This window comes from Buteo buteo, chromosome 2 (genome assembly GCF_964188355.1).
Source record: "Buteo buteo chromosome 2, bButBut1.hap1.1, whole genome shotgun sequence".
Lineage (NCBI taxonomy): Eukaryota > Metazoa > Chordata > Aves > Accipitriformes > Accipitridae > Buteo > Buteo buteo.
The window spans coordinates 70,656,921-70,677,975 of NC_134172.1; the positions used below are offsets into that span (position 1 = coordinate 70,656,921).

General features: G+C 54.0%; 1 protein-coding gene across 1 annotated transcript in view; it reads right to left on the minus strand.

Moving 5' to 3' along the window:
- The window catches only part of B4GALT5 (beta-1,4-galactosyltransferase 5), a 39,742-nt gene extending 18,951 nt beyond the window's left edge, over positions 1 to 20,791 (minus strand). Inside the window, exon 1 of the mRNA XM_075019049.1 lies at positions 20,547 to 20,791. Coding sequence (XP_074875150.1) covers positions 20,547 to 20,673 — 127 coding nt within the window. The 5' untranslated portion in view covers positions 20,674 to 20,791. The remainder of the gene's footprint in view (positions 1 to 20,546) is intronic.
- Between the last annotated feature and the right edge of the window lie 264 nt (positions 20,792 to 21,055).

Sequence of the window (21,055 nt, forward strand, 5' to 3'; positions counted from 1 at the left end):
CTCACTGCAACGTGCAGCCTTCTCCTGCCGGCACCCGAGGCTCTGGAGCCGCTGGACCCCATCCAGCCCCTGCCTTGCCCCAGGAGCACACATCTCAACCAACACAGTCATAAAGCAACACACAACCAGGGAAACTGCCGCTGAACAAACCGCTTCGCCCAACATTTGGAGCAGGTACGAAGCACCCAGCAGATGCCTGCACATGTGAGATGCAACAGAGATTCCAGTGAAGGTCCTGCAGGCAGCAAGGATGGGTGCTCAGGTCAACCCCAGCACCCTGCCAGGGCTGGGAGATCCTGCCCACTGCTAACACCTCCCGTGGGGCCCAGAGACAGCGAAACCAGCAGGGTCATGTCTATGTTAAGCCTTTTGTTAAGCTCTCCCAGCAGATCCCAGCATCAATTCAGCTCCATTAGCATTAGCAATACAAAGGGGTTTAATCAAACTAAGCCTCCAAGGAACAGATAGAGAGTTACGATAGTCTGAACTTGTAAACAACCTAACTAGGAAACATAGCAGCATCCCATCACTAACAGACCATGAGACCTCTGTCTCTATTAGCCTTCCAGTGGCACCTTATTCCCCAGACGTAGAGAATGCCAGAACAATTAAGTAAGAGGTTCCTATTACTTTTAGGGAATTTAGTATTAATGCCACCACTATTACTTAGCCCTTTGCCTATAAATAGCACAGGAAGGAATAATCTGATATGTTAAACAGTCTGAGAATTAACAGCGCAGCAGCAGCACTGAGCTGGTAATTACAAGCCACCCCTCCCCAAAACTGCCAACTTTGCAGCCTGCACGTGCTTGGAGCAAGCAGGGAAGATGGGAGACTGCAGTGATGCTCGACCAAAACCTGAATATGGGGAATTTGCATCTGAACTGTCTTGGAGAAAAATGACCCTGGGGAGGCTTCAGCAAGGGGGAAGAAAATTCAGATTATTCTAATAGTCCCTAAATTTTTAACGTACACATTTAAGATGGCAACTTTCAGTTGCAATCCCACAGCTGGCTGAGCTAAGGTGTTTGTGCAACTCACTGTGAAGAACACTGCGCCGATTTTAGGACACCCAGCAAGAGAAGCACGATATGCTCTGCACACATGGGAAAACTCAGAAGGCCAAGGGAACTCAGGGAGCATTTGCAGCACCAAAGCACCCACAGAAGGAGCCCTGCACCCCAGCAGCAGCCAGGGCTGGCGGTGGGATCGAGCCCCAGGACATCCAGGCGCAGTCACATACACCAGGGCAGCGAGCAGCCCAGCGCCTGTGGTACCCGGCTCCACACAGACGATGCTGTGGATGGGGAAACCAGAGGACACAGTTTACCTGCGCACCAGGGCAGTAACGCCAAGGACGGCTGTAAGATCACCCAGGGCTTTGCAAATCCCAAGAGCAGCTCAATTCCGAGGTCCGCTGCGATTCCTCTTTGTGAGGAAGGGCGTAGCGACATGTGCAGGCTGGAACACAGAGCATAACAAGCATTTGCCCAAGTTAAATATTACCCTTCCTAGCAAGATTCGGACTCTCCTACTTTAATTGCAGCTCAGGAGATGCAATTGCACATGTCTGCATCTCCTGTTTATCTTCCATCCCTCCTCCTTCCCGGCAATGGGCAGCTCTGCCCATCTACAGCCAGCCTGCCCTCCCGATCTCGCCTCCCTTCACCAGGGTCAGCACAAACCCTTCCAAGGAGAAAAAGAGCATCGGCTGCCAGCAGACTTCTCCGCACACAGAGCATAAAAGCACAGCACTCACTGGGCACTTGTGGGCACCGCACAGTTAAATGCGCAATAAAAGGCTCTTCAGCAGTCACAGTGAAATGGTTGCTAACCTCTCTGGCTGGCAGCACTGGCAGGCTGCTGCTGGCTACCGACAGCAAACATTTACAGTTCAGCGTTTGTTCCTTAGGTTCATTAGCAGACAAAGTGGTGGAAATTCCTGCGTCCCAGACACCATCTCGAAGCGGCAGGAATCCTGATGCCTCAGCCCAATGTTCATGTAGGATCAGGTTAAGGAAACAGAGGGAAAGCTTTGGTTTAGAAAAAAATAAAATAAAAATAAATAAATAAGAACTAAGTAAATGCTTGGGCAAGCAAGGGAGAGGAAGAACAGGCAGACACTCCCCAGTGCTGCCCCTGAAGCAGGAGGGCAGGGAAGGACGTGGGCTGCTCAGGACAACCCCTCATCTCCAGGGTCATGGGAATCAGCAGGGCTGCAGGACAGAAAGGAAATCCTCTGCTGCAGGCACCCCCCCCCCCCCCCCCAACCTGAGCATCCTACTCATCAAACAAGCAGCCTTAGGATATGCAGGAAAAAAGGGACGTGTGGGCTGCTACTGCCCAGGAAATACATTCAATAGGGAGTTTTCATCGGGGCTGTCCTTCACCAGTTGAAGCAATCTAGAATACAGCCAGACCACAGCAGAGAATAGAAGACAGGTATATAGAAATTTTAAATTCAAATCCAACATCACATACCATTTAAACAGATTTTGAAATCACTGATTTGTTAGTCTTCCAAATTAGGATATTAACTATACCCATTGGAGAGTATAAAATTGTCAAGATAAAAACCAACTTAGAGTCATGGATTTACTGACTCAGTTCACACAGTACAAACTGCACTGTCTGAAGCTTTAACACCCTGACTTTGATGAAGGAAAAGAGAACAGGACTGTTGTTTAGGTTATTCCCCCCCAAAAACAAAGACCTGATTTTTCAAGCATGTTTTACGAGTTCAGCATGGCTGAACAAAAAGGCTTATCACATGTACAGCCTCATGCTTGCTGCAACTGAGCAGTTCCAAAGGGGGGTCTGAGATGTTGCTTCTGGTCAGTGGTTTGGCCCTTATACCAGTCTGGACCATCCCAGTTAACATGTATGAAACAATACGCCCTCCCAGTTGTCATGCTTAAATGCAGGCACAGGATTTGTGGTTACAGCATCGAGGACAGCATTCGTTCTTCGCTCAATTCAGCAAGACCCACGGCACATCTTCCACTGCCATTTATGGCTAAAGCATGGTCCAGCTCCTATTTACATCTTCTTTGTCTCCAAAAAAAAAAATTACCATGGGAAAGTCCTGCTCCCTGCCTAGTTCGCTCGTGATGCACACATCCCAGGGGACCCACTTCTTGCCATCAGAATGGCGAAACCCAAGGCAGAGATTCTCGTCCCCGTGGTGGGCTTGCCTATGCCAAGCCACTGGCTGCTTCGTGTCTCCCCCCTGAGCAGCGGGGACACACCAGTGGGGACACCCCACATTGGGGGAAGGCAGGTTGCAGAGTGCAACCCTCAGCCCGTACCAAGGCATTTACCCTGGTAGTCCCCAAGCACCACATCACAGATGACTACTCTGATCAGCAGGGCAACATCCACCACCAGAAGCCGCAGGCTCTCATCTGACCTGACGTCGGGCATTTCAGATCCTCGCTGGGGCTAAAGAGCCCAGACCCAGCAGGAGCACACAGTGCAATACTGCAGTCGGGACCTGCTAGTGAAAATAAAGTATCCCATAAACGCTTCAGCCCTGAAAGTATAAAGGCTGCTTTGCAGCAAGCACAATTTGCACCACAGAGACTGCATCTAAGGAGAGATCCCTCTGTAGCAATACCCCAAGACTGTCCCTTTTGTGGTTTCTTCTCCATACATTGCCAGGTCCTGGGAAACCAGCCGTTTCAGCAGCCAGAGAAGGAGCATTGCCACAGCCCCACCTCCACGGTGCACATCAGCCTGGCTCACCTGCTGGAGAGCCCATCAGCCCTTTCAACTCCTAAAAAATTCTCCAAGCTGAAATTCTTCAATCACGTGGGATTATTGTTGTCTGAGATTTTAAAAGGCAGCAGCTTCGAGCTCCCTGCCAAGGGTACTTTCACCATACAGTGCCATTAAGATCCACAGCAGCTTGGCCTCCACAGTAAGATTACAGAGTTGTTCTTGTCTACAATAATTAAAGACTGCACTGCAAACAGTCAGTACAGCTGCTGTGTTTTTATAGAACAAAAAAAGCTATCAGAGAGAGGATGCAACTTTGAAGTTCCAACACACAGACCATTACCTATGGGATTTTGTAAGAACTCCGATGTCCCAAGACATTTATTAGCTTTGTTGCGAGCTATGTAGCCTTGGAATACCTAACATTTTTTATATGGTTTTCTTCCGCCTGAGAAGCAAACTAGTAATACAGCTGCTGTAAATAAATTAACCAATTCCATTATCAGAGTAAGGAATGACTTCATTGGAAATAATTCACCCCTCTATCTATGAACTGATTTAGCACTTAACTAAGAGACTACACATCAAACCACAGCCTGCCTGATGCCTTCCTGTGTGTCAGCAGAAAAGCAACAGCATGAGAGTCTGTTTGGGATGCCTTGAATAGGGGAAAATGTAAAAACCCTTCTCTCTACCACCCCATACCGCAGACCTCTGCCATGCACTTCAGGACCAGACCCCAGGGCTCAGGACACACCAAACCCCTCTCTGGGGACAGCAGGGCAGGGAAGCGCCATGCCCCATGGCCTCCCCCCAGGATCACCCTCCTCTCCCTCCCTCTGCTGACTCGTCCCTCCTGCCCGGCTATGGCAAACATTTACTAACAGCACTGCCACCTTGGCATCAGGCATAAGAAAACCCTAAACCTTATCATGGGAAGGGGGAATAAAGTGCCCTGGCACCAGAAACGAGATTTGCACCACCCTTTACCACAAGCACCACACTCACAGAACTGTGCCTAACACTACCATTAAGTTACATATTAATCCTAGATAAGGAGAAACAAGGCTATTAAGTGAGCAAGCTCAGCAAGGGATAAAAGCGTCTGCAGCCCTAAGCTGTAACCAGGGTTCAAGATCCACCACAGGGGGATGAGGACATCACCAACCACGAGGGATTGGGAGCTTGTGGCCCTCAGACTCCCACCCCACCAGGGTTCGTTGGGTTTATACAAGCTGGGGAAAAACCCAATGCAAGTTCAGCGATACCCGTTGCCCGTGAGCAGGCTGTGGGGATGCGGCACTGGGCACTGAGCCTGGCTGCCCACAGCCTCCCAGCAGCACGGGGCACACGGTGTCCTGCCTGTCCCACCACGGGCAGGAGGCAGCCACCGCTGCCTTCTCCTGCTCAAAGGCACCAGCCCTCATCTGCGTGGTGGCCCTGCAATTGCTTGGGGACTTCCAAGCTGAAGTTCTTCCATATCGCCCCTCCTCACAGCCCTGGAGAGGGACAAGCACACATGGGGGCACATCAGAGAACTGCAAAAACCCCCTCCCTCCATCCCAGTCCCCCACAGAAACACCTTTAAAAAACTTCAGCAGCTGCTGCTGCGTATGAGGAGCTTAAAGAGAGTTGTGTGTTTACTGAGGGATCTGACTGCTTGATCATCGATAAGAGCAACAGGGCAGGAAGGGAGAGGGGGAAAAAAAAAAAACCACCACACTAATCAATTCCAGCCTGCCTGCGCCCAGAAGTCAAGCTCTGCAAACAAGTTAGAGTCAGACATTCGGCTACCTTGGAAAAGATAAACACAGTGGGAACGGGAGGCCAGCACCCCCTGGGTCAAGTAGCCCTCTCAGCCCCATGTGGGATGCACACAGCCCCCCATGCCCAGCTCAGCCCGCACCGCCCCAGCCTGCCCTACTGCACAAACTCCTTGGGATAAGGAGGCAGCACTTGGCAAACGAGGAGGGCAATTCATTTCTAACAGGTGGGCACGCTCGCTTTGGGTTCAGTAGCAGGGTTTAGACACAGCAGCTCTGGGACCCCATCCACGGGGGGCTGGCATGGGCACACGGTGCCCAGAGACTGCTCCAGCCCCTGCCACAGCCTGCAAACAGGACCTGGGTAGGCAAGAACAAGGCAGAGTGAGAGCCAGGGAGCAGCTCGGTGCTTTGCCAGCCCAGAGCAAGGGTGGGCTCTGGGAAAGCCAGGAGCACGCTGGCACCCTCCTGCACAACCAAATCCCGGGGGAATGGCAGGGCGAGACTCACAGCCCAAGAGGATGCTCAGCCTGCAAACGGGGAGGGTGGGATGGCTTGGAAGCATGACCACTAAAAACAAACATTGGCCACCTCCTGCACCAAGGCAGTACCAGTCCCTGTGGCATCTCCCTGCCCTGGGCTTTCAGTCTCAGAGAGGGACATCCTTGTGCTCACCCAAAGCTGCAGTGATCCTGGCATGGGCTTCCCTGCCCTTACCCACGCAACTCCCTGTGACCGTACACAGAGTCCAGAGGTACCAGCTTGTGATTTCTGTCCCCTCTTGCACCCAGCCCCCATTTAAGAGTCTTTGGCCTCCATTCCCCACATTGCTAGTGGGAAGTTAAACTCGCAAGTACAGTAGGCGTGCTATGAGGTCTTGGGGATGGCACATTTCCTTTGCACCCTAAAAAAACAAAAACAAAAACAACAACCAAACCAAATGCACCAAAACACCAGGTTATCTCAATGCGCAACTCATGGAGATGCACCACAGCATCTTCCTTGCGGTCTTGGGGCCAGGCGTGGGCACCGGGCAGCGCGGCATCGCCTCGGCAGGCACTGGCAGACCTCACAAAGGATGGCTGGAAGCAAAGACAGCTTCGTCAGGGGCTGAACAAGCTTTTCCTCTCCCTCTGCAAACATCGCACTTCAAAGGGGCAGGGTTGGCTGTTGCAGACACCCCTGGGTTTGGAAAGGCGGCAGGGAAGGAGCTGGGCAGGTGGTGAGGGCAGGACCCCTCCAGGCCAGGGCAGCCCCAAGGGGCTGCAGGGAAGGAGCTGATCAGAGCTGGCATCTCACAGACCCACACCAGCCCCTCCAACCCACCCAGCATAGCACCAACCTCCAGCAATGCAGCAGCCCACCCTCCTCCTCATCACCAAGGCACCAGCCTTTCCCTCCACACTGGATAGCGAGATTTTAGATTACACTAATTTAGCCACTCAAGTTACCCGATTTGTCCATGTTGTGTTTGCTTCTCCAAGGTATTCCAGCTAAACACCATCCTCCTCCGCTTCCCCCATCCTCCACACAGCTGAGCCCTTGGCAGCGCTTTGCAGACCCAGCCCTACAAATGCCACAACGCTCTTTGGCAGCATCCCGCAATTTGAGGGATCTTTTACCCACTCCCAAGCCAGGTGCAGATGCAGTGCCCCATGTCCAAAGGTGGGAAACAACCGAGAAATTTAATACAGGTTGCTATTCTGCAAGTACAGCCTTTCCCTGACTGTAGCAGGGTCCTCTTCCATCATTGTTGGTTTTTAGCCCTTTTGCAGGCTTGGGAGCCGAGCTGGCAGGGGAGCCCCCCCAGCCTTGACTCCAAGAGCCCACTGCCGCACTGGGAAAGAAGGACACAAGCTTTGCGTGGGAACTTCCACCCACAGAGTTTCGGTACCCATTGAACGCAAGTGACGCCAAGAGCCCCGGCCACGACCAGAACTTCTTGTGCCCTCAGCACAGAGTAGGGACATCGCAGCTACAGCCCAAGGCAGGGCAGGGGATGGCGGCTGGGGGAGGGCAGCGTGGGGGGAAAGGGTTGGTGTCAGCACCCGCTGTGAGCCCTGCTTCGCTATCAGCTTTCTGCAGCGCAGCAGCAAATGAGACAATTACTATGTTGACTGGCGGTTTTTTTTTTTTAATTAGGTGAAAGCAGGGTTAACCTAGAGCACCCTGAAGCTGGGCAGCCCCCCATACAGCTCCCTCCATCTGCTCCTACCCGCCAGCCCTTCCCAACTCAATGCACAGAAAAAGCAACACTGGAGCTGCTTAACAGGGCCAGGTACTGGCAGACACCCCACTGCTGCAGCCTAGAAAGTGTAAGAGCATCTGATACAACCCAAGACACCAGAAAGCCGGCACTGACAGGGTGATTGCAAGCTAGCAAGCCTGCCGAGGCCTCTGAAACACAAAAAGATGCTTGACCAATCCTTGCCTGTAATTACAAATGCAAGTTAGGGCAGGAGGATGCACAATAGGCTTAGGCTGGAGGAGAACTGAAGCGAAACCTCATTTGCAGTTTGATTAACAATAAATGGAACACAGGAACATTTGGCACCTGGTTGTCACACAAGACGTTTGGCCAGCCCTGTGAGAGGGCTTAGGCCACATCCAGGAGAGATGGGGCAGCCAGGGACCCGCATGCCTGCGGCACAGGCAGGATGTGGCTGAATTTATCTCCCTGCATTTGCTGCGAGGTCTTCTCTGCTGCAGCATGCAGCGAGGCTAAAACATGAGGTCTGAGAATCGGAGCAGAGAGAAGTTTGCAAAGCCACTTCTTTAAGCAAAGGGGGAGGAATGGTGATGCTGCAGGGAGCACCGGCACCTGCTGCTGCATGAGAAGCAGAAGTCGGCAGTAACTGTCCTCCAGCACAGACTCCTCCAGACTAGCCATTTGGTTAAGGTATTTTCTGTTCTGCAGGCAGTGCCGACAGTCACGTTCACCGAGCAGGAGAGCCGTGAGCTGTAGCTGCCCTCCTTATGTCAAATGGCAGCGAGACGGAAAGCGGTTACTGGAATAAATCTCTTTTAAAGAAAGAGGAAAGGTGATTTGAATAGCCAGCGTATTTTCAACACCTTGCTCAGCTAGGTTGGGACAGCTCACCGCGTGCAGGTGAAGCGGTCAGTGCAGGGGGTGCTTGCAGCACACTGACTGTAGACACGGGGACAGGGCGCCCACGAGCACTAATACACGCACCTCTCACAGCAAAAAAACCCAATCTTTCAAGAAAGAGAAAGCCGTGCACCTTGGACGCCCTTGCCCTACCACTCCAGGCAGGCCCCCGGCAAGCACAACAGCTCTTCACTGGCGAGTGATTTTAAACTTGCCTCAATATCTGCTTATTGACAGACGCATCCACCCGCCCACCTCGGCAGGCGTCTGCCGCCCCATGAACCGCTGACACTGCCGGGGTGCAGGCAGGGGGCCAGGCACCCCCTCACCCCGCGGTGGGACGAGCTCCGGGCAGGGCAGCGCCTGCCCGTGCCAAGCTGGCCAGGAGCCCCACAGCCAGCAGCCTCCAACCCCGGGGAAATGGGGGGAGCTGGTCTTGCTGCAAGACGTGGGCTCCCATCGCACAGCACAGCAAAGGCCAGAGCAAGGAGCGAGTTCCTCTAGGCTAAAAGAGCAGCAAGGAGCATCGTCGGCTTTATTCCTCCGCAACCAGCACGAGCTCCTCTGCTGCCACAACCGAAGTCCCGTAGGGTGCCAGGGCAACGCTGCTGTGGGGACCGGGACAAGGGGAGACGAGACCCTTGCGAGCTCCAGCGCTGCTGATGGGCACTGCGGGGGGGTCAGTGAAAGCACTGGAGAATCCGGTCCCTGCTGCAAAGCCACACAAGCTCACACAAAAATCACAGCTGCTCTTCTAGAATGTGAAAGCATGACTGCCAAATGCCAGAGCATTTCCCTTACCTGCCAGCACGGAGTTTTATATATCTGGAAACGTGGTCGCAAATTGAAAGCTAGAAAAGGAAGCCTTTTTCCCCCAAATCCTCCGGGATGCTGAATGACTAACAACATTCACATGCTCCTACCTCCTTCCATCACTTCAGACTTTTCCCATCTGGTTTTGCATTTGGTCGCTGCTGCGGTCTGATACGTGCCTGCTGAACTACCCAGCTTCTTCGAAAGCAAGCCTCACCGCACAGAAACACGGCTGAATAATATTCTCGCTCAATAGCTCGTCTCCAGGCTGGCATTTTCAAGGGCTTTGATCCATTTCAAATAAGGCAATGAGCTTAGCCCTTGATTAAATACATAGCATAATCCACCTAAATCTTGTTAGCCGAGAAGCAAGTCGTTCGTCTCACTAGTTGTGGGTGGCATTGCATTTTGCTGCCAGGCAAGCAGGGCTGCCTGCAGTGTGAAGGTGCCCCTCGAGGGCACGTCCCAGGAAGGCAGAAACACTGGGGCAGCTGGCGACTGCAGCAAGACAACACACCTCTTGCTACCACTGCTACAGCGAGCCCATACAGATTCGAGGTGCAGAAGTTAATGGGATCCTTCTGCAAAGCTTCCCACCATAACAGGCAAAAGTCACCCACGGAAAGAGCTTGCCCCCTCCCCGTCGGAGGGCACAGGGAGGGTGCCTCCAAGGCTTGCCCTGTGGCCAGGGTGGTGGGCATCCAACAGCCAGCAAAGCCCTAAAAAAATCCACAGCAAGAAAAAATATCACTGACCCTGAGCAAGGGAGCCAGGCTGCAGCGCGGAAGGAGGATGCGCTGCAGCTCTGGGGAATTCCACACCGTACCGGCCGTGCCTCCCCTTCCTTGGGAGGAATGAATCAGTAGCACAGCATTTGTAGACCCTTAGCAGAAAGGCCAAGTGGGAAGCACGCTACTGCTGCTGCCAGACAGGCAAGAGCCTGGCTCTGGGCAAGATGGAGGTGTGCAGCCAGGGTCAGCCTCACACACACACCCCGCTCCCAAGGGCAGCATTGCCGTCTGGCTGCTCCAGTCAGCTCTCGCCAGCTGGGACAAGGAAAAGCAGCACCACTTCCCTCCCGGGTCCCAGGCTGCGCCTCTCCACTCCTCTGCACTTCCCAACAGCGGGACATAGAGGAACGAGGCAGTTTGGGAAGTCTGGCAAAAAGAAACCCCCCCCTTCCCTGGGCAAGCCCCTCTCCTCTCCTGCTTGGCTCTGGGATAGTTGCATAAATTTACAGGTGAGTCTGTCGAAGCACAGAGGCAGAACACCAAGCAGGGGAAGGCTATGAGATTGCTGTTTCCCAGCCCCAAGGATGCTCCTTCCCAGCCTGGGGCAGGAGGCAGCGACTCTGCTCCCCACCAGCAATTCCCCCTGCAGCCGCTTCCACCCAAACAGAAAATCACGCTAAGATGTGGGACAGGAGAGATCTGCTCCCAAGATTACAGTGTATTTACTACTTGAGTCACTAGAAGACAAATTCCCTGAAAAGCACTATTGCTCCCTATTTCCTTCCAGGTTTCGGACCCAGCAGGTGGGGACCAGCTCTGCAGGGAGGTGACCCCCAGAGGCTGATCCCAATCCAAGAGGCAGGAGCCCTGCAAATCCTTGATCCATGCTGCATTAGCAGCTCTGAGGCTTCCTGCAGCAGCCAGGCACATTTCAACAGCCAATGGAAGGATTTAAAGTTAATTTAACCATGTTAGCATGTTATGTGGCTTCTGTCATCTCAATTACCTTAAAAAGCCCAGGCACAGATCTCGGGGCGGGGGGGGGGGGGGGAGTGCAGGGAGGAAGAAAAAAAAGAATTGATTTAAGAATTAGTGAGAAAAAAAAAAGGTCTTGGGCACAATCCCAAAGCACAGTCTCAGGCAGATCAGGAAAAAAACTTCACAGGATTTCAAAACCAAAAAAAAAAAGCATCCAACAGAGGCAATATCTGCTTTAATCAAATACTAGCCAGGAAGCCTCAGCGGAGCAGATCTCACCAGTCACCAGCTGGCATAGCAGGAATCAGCCTTTTGGCATTGGTATCGTCACCGGGAGCCGGGAAAGGGAAAGGGCTGCTCACAGAGGAGCCAGGATGATGAACGACAGCAGTTGAGCATTGCAGGGGCATTTCACCACTTCAGAGGTTGCTGCTATAACAATCTTCTCTGACTCAGCAGCTGAAAGGGATGCCGGGAAGGAAGCACCATAAAAAAAAAAAGTCATGCATTATTAATATGGACTCTGGCAGCAAGACATGAGTTGGAAAAACACTGGGGGGGGCGGAATGACTGCAGAATAAGAGCGAGCTGCATGTGTGGAAGCATTTCACACTCCTGTGGGTGCTGCTACGGCCAGGGGCCGCCCTGCACGGCTCCGCAGGGACCCCAGCTCCAAGGGAACCCTGCTTTTGCAGCGAGGAACTTAATATCCACTATTTTCTCCCTGGAAGCAGGTTGCTGCAGCCCTAGTGCAAAAGCCACAACATGCTTGGGGCATGGACCACACTAGTTTCAAGCTACGATAGCTCTGGGCTTCCTGCCGTGGAGTACAGCCATTTTAGCCCGTTTATTTACCTGTGGTCTGTGCATCACTTGCTGACTCCTTCCCCCCTTTGCTTCCTGCCCCACACAACCCCCCAGCCCTGCCCCAGCCACACCACCGGGTGTTTTAGCAAGAGCGGCCGTTGCACAACACACCCCAGGCTCCCCGCACCACAGCCTGCAGCCTCTTGCCAGCGCGCCCGCTGACGCAAAGGGCACGAAAGGGAGGAACTGGATTGAAATCCTTTCCTTTTTCTGCCACGTAGGTGAGGAAAAAAAAAATCAGTTAGCACTTGACTACCTGGTGCACTGCAGTGTTTGCTTTCCTCTTATTCTGTATGCTTTGTACATTTTTTTAGAGGCACTTCATAAACATTAGCATTCACGTAGCCGGCTGCACCACTTTCCATGCAAAGTCCTTGCTCAAGACACAGCCTCTCCCAACCTGCTGCTGAGGGGAGACACCATAAATTAAGAAAGAATACATGCTCCCCTATTGCAGGCATCACACAGACCTCCGCCAGCTTGTCCTCGTCACTGCAGGGTAACCCTCTACACCCTGCACAGGAGCCTTTTGGCAGCGTATCAGCATATTTAAAGTTTCAGCACAGCTTGGTCCCCAGCCTCTCCAAAGCAAAGGAGGTGGCTAATGCAGTGCCAGGATTCAAGAGGTTCCTTTGATTGTTTGTATGGCAATGGCATTCAATTAAAACTGATCAATTATTTTGCCATAAAATTCCCTAGGTATGCAAACAAACACTGGCTGAAGACTGCTTATACAATAGTCCAAGCCACAGCTGTGCAACAGCGGTTTTGCCTGTATTTGCTTTCTTCCATTACATGTGCAGTGGCATCCTCCATACAGAAATATTTTGCAACCTTTACCTTTCAGATTAGAAAGACACAGGGAGGGAACAGCTTTGCAAGTGCCATCTCACAGGCAACCCTCCCGCAGCAGGCTGGGAGCACACAGCCCAAGCAAGCATTGCACGGACACACACCCACACATCGGGGCAGGAAAATAGCGGTTTTCTAACACAACAAGCTCCCACCAAGCAGGGAAACTGAGGCACACCCGGAGAAAAATATTCATGGTGCTATTTGAACCCACATCCCCTGGAAGCAGCCTCTCCCCTGCAGCAAGAGCCAGGGGACAGGGACAGGTGCCCTGGCCAGGGTCCTCTCCACTGCGAGGGGCACTTACCAGCACCCCACAGCATCTTTGGATGGGCCCAGGGACAAGACCTGCACAGGGCAAGGGCTGCAGAGGGGTTTGTGCCAGCCTGGGGACACCACACCAAACCGCAGGCTTGCAAAAGGAAGAGCCCATTGGTTTTGCATCTCGAAACAAAAAACCTCGGAAAGTGAGCTTTAGGAAGTCACACACACGTGGCCACACACTTTCAACCTAAAGCCCAGCCCAAGCAAATGCTAACCACCCCTGCGTCCCCCATGTAGCCAGGAGTGAGGAAGGAGATCACACTGAGCTTCTTGCACCCCTGAAGTAATATTTACGTGCCTTGGAAAAACAAAGCGTCAGATAAGGTGCAGTCAAGCTTGTGGCTTTATACGGAATACCCACGGTCACTACAGAGCACAAGGGATCCCCCAAACCTGCCTGCCTCCCCAGGCACAACAGCCCGCCTCTCCACTTTAGGTCTGAGCAAGACCAGCAAGCCCCAGAAAATTCCTTTTGTAATACAAAAAGGGCACCACCGCCCTGCCCGTCACACTCCACACCACTGCTGCACCCACGAGGACGCTTCCCACCGGGACGGGGGTTACATGTGCTGTCCCTCCGTCACCCCTGGGACGCTTCCAAGTAGCAGATGAGGATGGCCGGGAGCAGTTTTCCTGCCAGGCACTGACATCACCCCTCAGCTTTTTGGTCTACCTTTCCTTTCAAAATAATAGCAGCTCCAGTGTAACGCTAAAAGCCCTGGCTTCGTGTTCTCCAAAAAACACACTCACAAACATCTCTCAAACTTTCTGATTCGGGGGTTTTTTTGCATTTCAACAGCACAGTCCACTACACATTTTCTGCTCCATCTCTCAAAACAGGACTAATACCCACATTATTTAGAGCAGCTGCTAGAAAACCTTCAAATGCACATTAACCATCCTAATGCACCAGTGTTCAAAACGCTGTCAGACAAAACTAGGGTCAGAACAACAGTCCAAATGCAAAGGAGAAGGAAGAGCCAGTACGAAAATGAACTTTACTAAAATAACTCAGCAAAGGTTTTGTCAAAGAAAACACAGATTTTATTGTAACAATGATGCTTTAAAAATAAAGCCGTTCAGGGAAAGATTTTCTTGCTCTGTGTAGCTGCACATCAGTTTCTCTTCCAGACTATTCATCCCTTGGTACTGCCACAGGGAGAGCAGAGGGCTCTGCAGGGCCTTACCCAGTCAACACACCAGCTCCAACCAGCACCACTGGTTAAGGGTCACCGGTGCCACCCTTGAGAGGTTCCCCAGAAGTTTCAATAAAATTAAGCACTTAAAGACTCCATGCACTGCTTGGATATTAAAAATCCACCAACAGTAACAGCATTCAAATGGGAACAAGTGCAAACACAGAGCTCCCCACATAGCTCATCTCCATTCCCTGCAGTGGTCCCGGGGGTGTTCATCGTACCCTGCAGAGCAGATGCTGCCCGAGTTAATGCAATTAATGAGTCCACATGGAAAAGAGGCAGACGCTCATCAGTTCAGGAAACAAAGCAGCAGTGTCAGAGCCCTCATCTCCACCAGAGCCAGCAGCCACCTGAAGTGACCAAGCACCTGCTGAAGTCCTGGCCTTCCACAGTTTCCCAGTCCCATGAAGCTCACATCTCCTGGAAGTCTGGTCTGACAGCACTAACGGCTTTAAGGTTAGGTCCATGGCAGATTATTGAAGGTTTGAAGCATTTAATTTGCAGGAATGAACCCGTACATGGAAGCTTTTGTGACTGCTGATCAGCTTCCACAAGCCAGGCCTTCCAGAGACAGACAGACAAAATGCGAACTCTTCACATACTCTCTGCAGTTGCAACACCCAGCAAGCCACCAGCAAAAAAGCCCAAAAAACAGACACGCCTGACAGACAACACAGGTGCTTACAGGCAAAGAAAACCTAGTAATTCACCTGCCCTCAAAGAAACTTTGGAATTTGCTAGCCTTGACCAAAAGGTGGTCTCCAACCAATGCTCTGCACCACCAGTGCCCTGGATGCATCGGCACAGGAGCAGCTCTGTGCCAGCCGGGCTGCAGCCGCTCTCCTGCCTGCACGTGCCTTTTAGGAGACACAGTGCTGGAAGAAAGCGGTGCTACCAGAGGAGCTACTTCCCACAGCCATCGCCAGTCTCCTTCCACACGTAGCAAAGGAGATCCTGAGCTCAAGTTCTTGTATCAAGGAGCACTCGGCGATTTCTTACTACCTCCCAGTCACTGTCGGATCCAATGACTGCAAAAACCTCAGTGGGATACGCTGAGGAACTGGGCTGATCCTTCCTCAGGCTGCGAAATGCTGCTTGGCAGAACTTTCAGGGCGAGAAGAGTGAAGGAGGGCAGCGCTGCTGGTGTTTTCATAGCAAGATACCACAGCCCCTTCCACTGCAGAGGGAAGGCCTAGAAGATGAAAGCCAGGGCTACAACAGCACAAACCTCCTTTCATTACTCTGAGCTGCACCTTCCTCTTCTCTCCCTGCTCCGGCAGTGCCCAGCCACCCAGCAAGCCGCCAGCAAACCCGAAAGGGCACCTGCACCCAGCCTCTGCCCAGCTGAGCCAAGGCCACCACGGCCCACCAGTGCGCATCTCGGATGAGCTGGGCACCAGCACGCTGCCACGGCCGGCGTCCCGGGACCCCTCGCTCTGGACTCTGCACTGACATCCCCCTTCTGCCCTTCTCCGCGCCAGCCGCCGAGTCTAACTACGCTCCTTCTGCTGACATCCCCACGAGAAGTGCAGAGAAGGAAAAAGCACCAGCTACCCACTCCCCCACACAACCTGCCCACACCCCTCATCTGGACTCACCAGTCCCAGCTCCGTGTCCCCACGGTGCCATCCCCCTTCCACGGGACCACAGCCACCACTTTTCCTCTGCTCCTCACCACTAAGGGCAACTCACAACCACTTCCCACAGTACCACTGTCCCCTCAATCTGGGGCAAGATGGCAGTAGCAAAATCTTTTGCCATTTTCACCCCTGGAATGCCTCTGTGCTAAGATTCACCAGGCTGATGCATTAAACATCCGAACTGGATCAGCCGTGTAATATTCTTGCAAGGGACCAAAGCAGCAAACGAGCTGAACAAAGGAAGCTGTTGGTGTCCACAGTACTGCTCTGCTGTCCACCAAAATGCAGCGTGAAGGAAGAGTGTTTCAAAGCACTCCTGCCTATCAAAATCAAGTTCTTGCACCACAAATGTAGCTCAGGGCTAACACTGCTACCTCATGCCCTGTACAACCAGTGGGGAGCAATTCCTCTAAGTTTTGATGAAGTAAAGCCAAAGTGAATTACAGCTCTCACAAACGTAACAATCTCTCACCCAGTAATTTAAATTCTCTGCATTATTTTCCTACATCAGATCCCACCAAGTAAGACTCCTGTGCAAACCTAAGTTTTAAAAAAAATAAAATAAAAAGGCTCCAACATCTGGAGAGACAACAAGGGAAAAGCCATAGCAGCTGCCTGAGCACCAGGGAAGGCCCCTGACCTCCCTCCTCCCAGCCATGCATCAACCACCCTCTCCTCAAAGACCAAGTCCAAGGTCTGAGAAATTCCTACTGTTGCAGCAAGAGTTATCAAGATGAAACAGTAACTTGCAGCACAAGCAGCTTGTAAAAGCGTTACTGTTTTCAGCTGCAGGAAGGAATTCCCTTGATTTCCCAGGCTCTGTTAAAAAAGCACAAAACCAGCACGACAAGACATTTTCAGGGACAGTGGCATAGCTCCTTGGACGACCCTTGCTCCAACACCAGGGTCTGAGCACAGACAGAATAACTCCGGCAAGCCCACTACTGCACATCCCCCCTGGAGAAGCGAGGGGCACGCAGGGCGGTCATCCCGGGACGGCAAGACCATCAGTGCCGGGAACAAGCCTTGCAAAAAAGCCCGAGGCGCACGTTGGATTCTAGAGCGGGACAAAACAGTTCGCCCCATGCCAAGCTCTGCTTATTCCAAATCTGAGGCCAGTGCAATTGTACATAATTAAAGCACAATCTGCCTCACAGCCCTTTACCCTGCTGCTGCCGCTCGCAAGACCTCCGAGCAAGGCAGTGAGCAAAAACGACCTCCCCACCCGTACAAGCATCGCTTCGTACCTGCTGCCTCGCAGGCCTTCCCTGGCAGGCAGCGGGGACCCGTGCAAATACGAGAACATCTCCTGGAGCCTCCAGCCGCTGCATCTCCACCAGCCCCGCCGCGCCTCGGCCCCGGCTCACCGCGGAGCAGAACAATCGGCCGCCTCATCCAGCGCACAATGGCCACGATGAGACAGACCCACGTAATCACCCCAGCCACGGCGGGGACAAAAGCAAGCGGGTGCTGGGGAACGGCGTCAAATAAAAGGGGAGCCTGCTGTATTCGTGCCATCAGCTGGGTCTCTGGCAATTTACTTTCCAAAGCGGCTTTGGGAGCCCAGGGATGTAAATCGTTAGGGTGGTGCATGGGGAGGACACATGGGTATTGGATGCAAACACTGGGAAGAAGGCAGCGCTGGCTGTTTACATTGGATCGCTCTGTACAAACTTGAGGCCACAAGAAAATTTCAGTTCTGTAGGAGGAAACCTTGGTGAAGGACGGAAATGAGGAGCTACCCCAAGCACCACATAAACCAGGGCACAACGCAAACATAAGCCCCAAAAGCTCTGGGCTCCCTGTAGGTACCAAGTGTGGCTATTTGCTGACAGTAAACATGAAATTCTTCCTGCATTTCTGTCTTGAGCAGACCGAGGGCACGCTGGCGTTACCTGGGCTGCAAGGAGCCAAACACAGCGGCCAGCCAGGCGACACGCCAGTGCTGGGGTAGGCAACCCAGAGCCCAGACTGGGCTCCCCTTCCCCATCTCCAAAGGGCACCAGGAGCAGTTTTCCAGCCGGCAAGCATGCCAGCTCCACACCAATGCACTGAGACAGCACCCAGAAGTGCAACTGTCCCAGTTTTCTCCTGGCGCACAACTGCTTGAACACAAGCCTCAGCAACACCAGTGGATTTCTTCGCCCTCAAACCAGGGGCTCGGGGACAGGCTCGGCACAGCTCTGCCCTCCACCACCGTGACGGCACACCCCACCACAGGGATGCCCAGATTCTCACTGTCGTCCCACCACAGGGCCATTCCCAACCCAGAGGGGCTGACGCTGCCCACACAGGGCAGGCTGACTCCAGCCCTGGTGCTGCCGGCTGCTGACCCCCACAAGTGGACGTTTGCTGTAGTAGACCCTTCCCAGCAGCCTGCAGCATCGAGCAGATGAAAGCCCTTCCAAGCCCAGGCTCCAGCTGATTCAAGCTCACTTGCAGCTTCAGGTCCCATTTATTTGGATTTTTTCTTTTTAATTGAGGTACCATTAAGGAATGCATTAATCACTCCTCTGCCCATGGTTTAGCCGATGGGCTGCAAGTCCTTCTTCAGCCGCTTGCCCAACACATCCTGCAAGGGATGGTTTTAGGGCAGAGGCTTCTCCAGGCCCTTCAGTGGCTGGAGAAAACCAGCCCCACTCTACCCCATTGCACCAAGACAGTGGCAGGCAGGCCAAAGGCCCGCAGAACACCCCGCTGACAGCACCTCTCCATCACACACCACGCAGCTGATTTATTAAAATCCCCAGCTCTGCTCATGTCCTATCTCACTCACTCTTCTTCCAAGCTTCTCCTTATCACTCTGGCCTGAAAACAAACTCCCTCCAAGTGCCAGGAGGACGAGTCCAGCCACCCCAGGAATACTGGGCTGGGTTTTCATGATAGAACATTTTTGGCTGAAAGAGGGAGGAAAAAAAAAAAAAGGCAGATTTTCTGTCACCTGATAAGGAGATGACTCAGAACATCACTGAATTCCACAGGCAGGTAGGGACAGGGACCACCTTCACCCCTCTGTCTCCTCTTCCAGTATTGCAGGTAGCAAGAACACAGGGTGGGATTTGACCATCTTATCTGGGGTCACGTAGGGAAAGGCCTCTGTGCAGAGAGCTGGTTTTAAACAGCATCTTATACCCTACAGCATCTCCATCCTCTAGGACAAGTGACCATGCAGAAGTGGCACCAAATTAATTACAGAACTCTAAAAAAGGAACAAAACCGTCCTTATAAGAGAAGTTTCCTTAAACTACACAGCTATGCCCTCTGGGCCTGGGGAAGCCCATCCACAGCACACCGTGGCTCCTGGAGAAGACATCCCCCGCACCTGCCCCACAAAGGGCTGCGGGATGCATCCAATAAAACAACTGCCGGCCCCACGGCAGCACGTGAACAGAACGAGTCAGGCTGTGTTTACAGGGGGAGCAGACAGCGGCTGCGCCACCCGTTAGCACCAGCGTGAAACTGTCCTCCAACGGATGCAAGAGAACAGGTCGGCAGCTCTGAGGGCAGCCTGCAGGACAGTGGCCAGGAGCTCGGTAGCCTGCCCATTGGGACAGCAAAGCCCTAGGCCACCATGGGGCAGCCCAGGATGCGTGTCCTTACTCAGGTTGTGCCCAGGACACGAGCAGGGCTTCACACACCAGCCAACCCCTACTTAGCTCCGGGAAAGGCATGAGCAATACCAATGACATTTCAAGGAGAAACTCCCATTTGCAAGATTTCTGTTAAAAGGGCTGTTTTTATAGAAATAAATCGTTGCCAAAGTTCGGTGGAAGGCCAAACCGCAAGCCTTGGCTCCTTGCAGAAATGAGATACACCACATGAAGATAACAGCTGCCTTCCGAGGCACAAGTCTTCCCGTATCTCATGGGAGATGGGCGCACAGCCCCACTGGCACCGGCACTAGGTGCTAGCCATTTTGGTACACCGGCTACTCCAGTCCCCTGCGAAGCACGCTATGGAAAAGAAGACAGGAGCGAGTACGCTCTCCTTCTAAAATACACACTTCTCATCTTCCCACTTGACAAAAGGAGTAGGATTTCTGCCAGAGAGTGAGTTTAGACCACAAACACTTGGACAACACTCCACTTCTTCCAAACAAACTCTCCGGCAGGCAGGCAGGCAGCAGGCAGGCAGCAGGCTCGCTGCCGCCCCGCTCGGCTCTGGCAGCGGCACCGCTCGGGCCCCGCCAGCCCGGGGAAGCCCCACAGGGAGCGCGGCCGGCACCTCCCGCGGCCCCCCCACGCAGCGGGGACCGGCACCCCCGAGGGACACGAGCGGGCACCCCCCCCACACACACACACACAACCCCCCGGGGAAAGCCTCCCTCCCCCGGCTGCGGGCTCTCCCCAACGCCGGCGGGAGGCGAGGACACGCTGCCCAGCGCCGAGCCCCGGGGGGCACCGAAGAGCCGCCGGGCCCGGGCCGCCCCTCTCCGGGCAGCGAGCCACCAGGGATGTCGCGGCCCCCCCCCCCCGGCCCGGATTACTCAGCGTTTCCACCGGGAGCCGGCGTGCCCCCCACCCCGCGCCCCCGGGCCTCGGCCCACCGCTTACCGATGCCCGGCGCCACATAGACGAAGTAGAGGAAGGAGGAGGAGAGCGAGAAGAGGAAGAGCGCGGCCAGCAGCGAGCGCCGGGGCAGCAGCCGCCAGGCGCCGCGGGGGCCGCGGGGCCACCGCATGGCCGATGCGCCGCCGCCGCCGCCCTGCTGCCGCTGCCGCCGCACCGCCGCCGCCGCTCACATGCGCCGAGGCCCGGCAGAAGGCGCCGCGCCGGCGCCGCTCCCAGCCACCGCCCGCGCCCAGCGCCGCCGCATGAATGAGCCGCGCCGCGGCGGGGCGGGGCGGGGCGGGGCGGGAGGAGCGGGGCGGGGCGGGGCGGGGCGCCGCGGGGACCGGCTGCAAACTCCCGCCGCCGCCGTCGCTGCTGCTGCTGCAGCGGGAGCGCCCGGGGATCTTCGGCGGAGACCACCCCGCCCGCCCCCGCTGCCGGGGCGGCCGGCTGCGGCCCTGCGGCGCCGCGGGTGGTCCTGGGGCACCCGGCCGTGGACCTGGGCACCACCG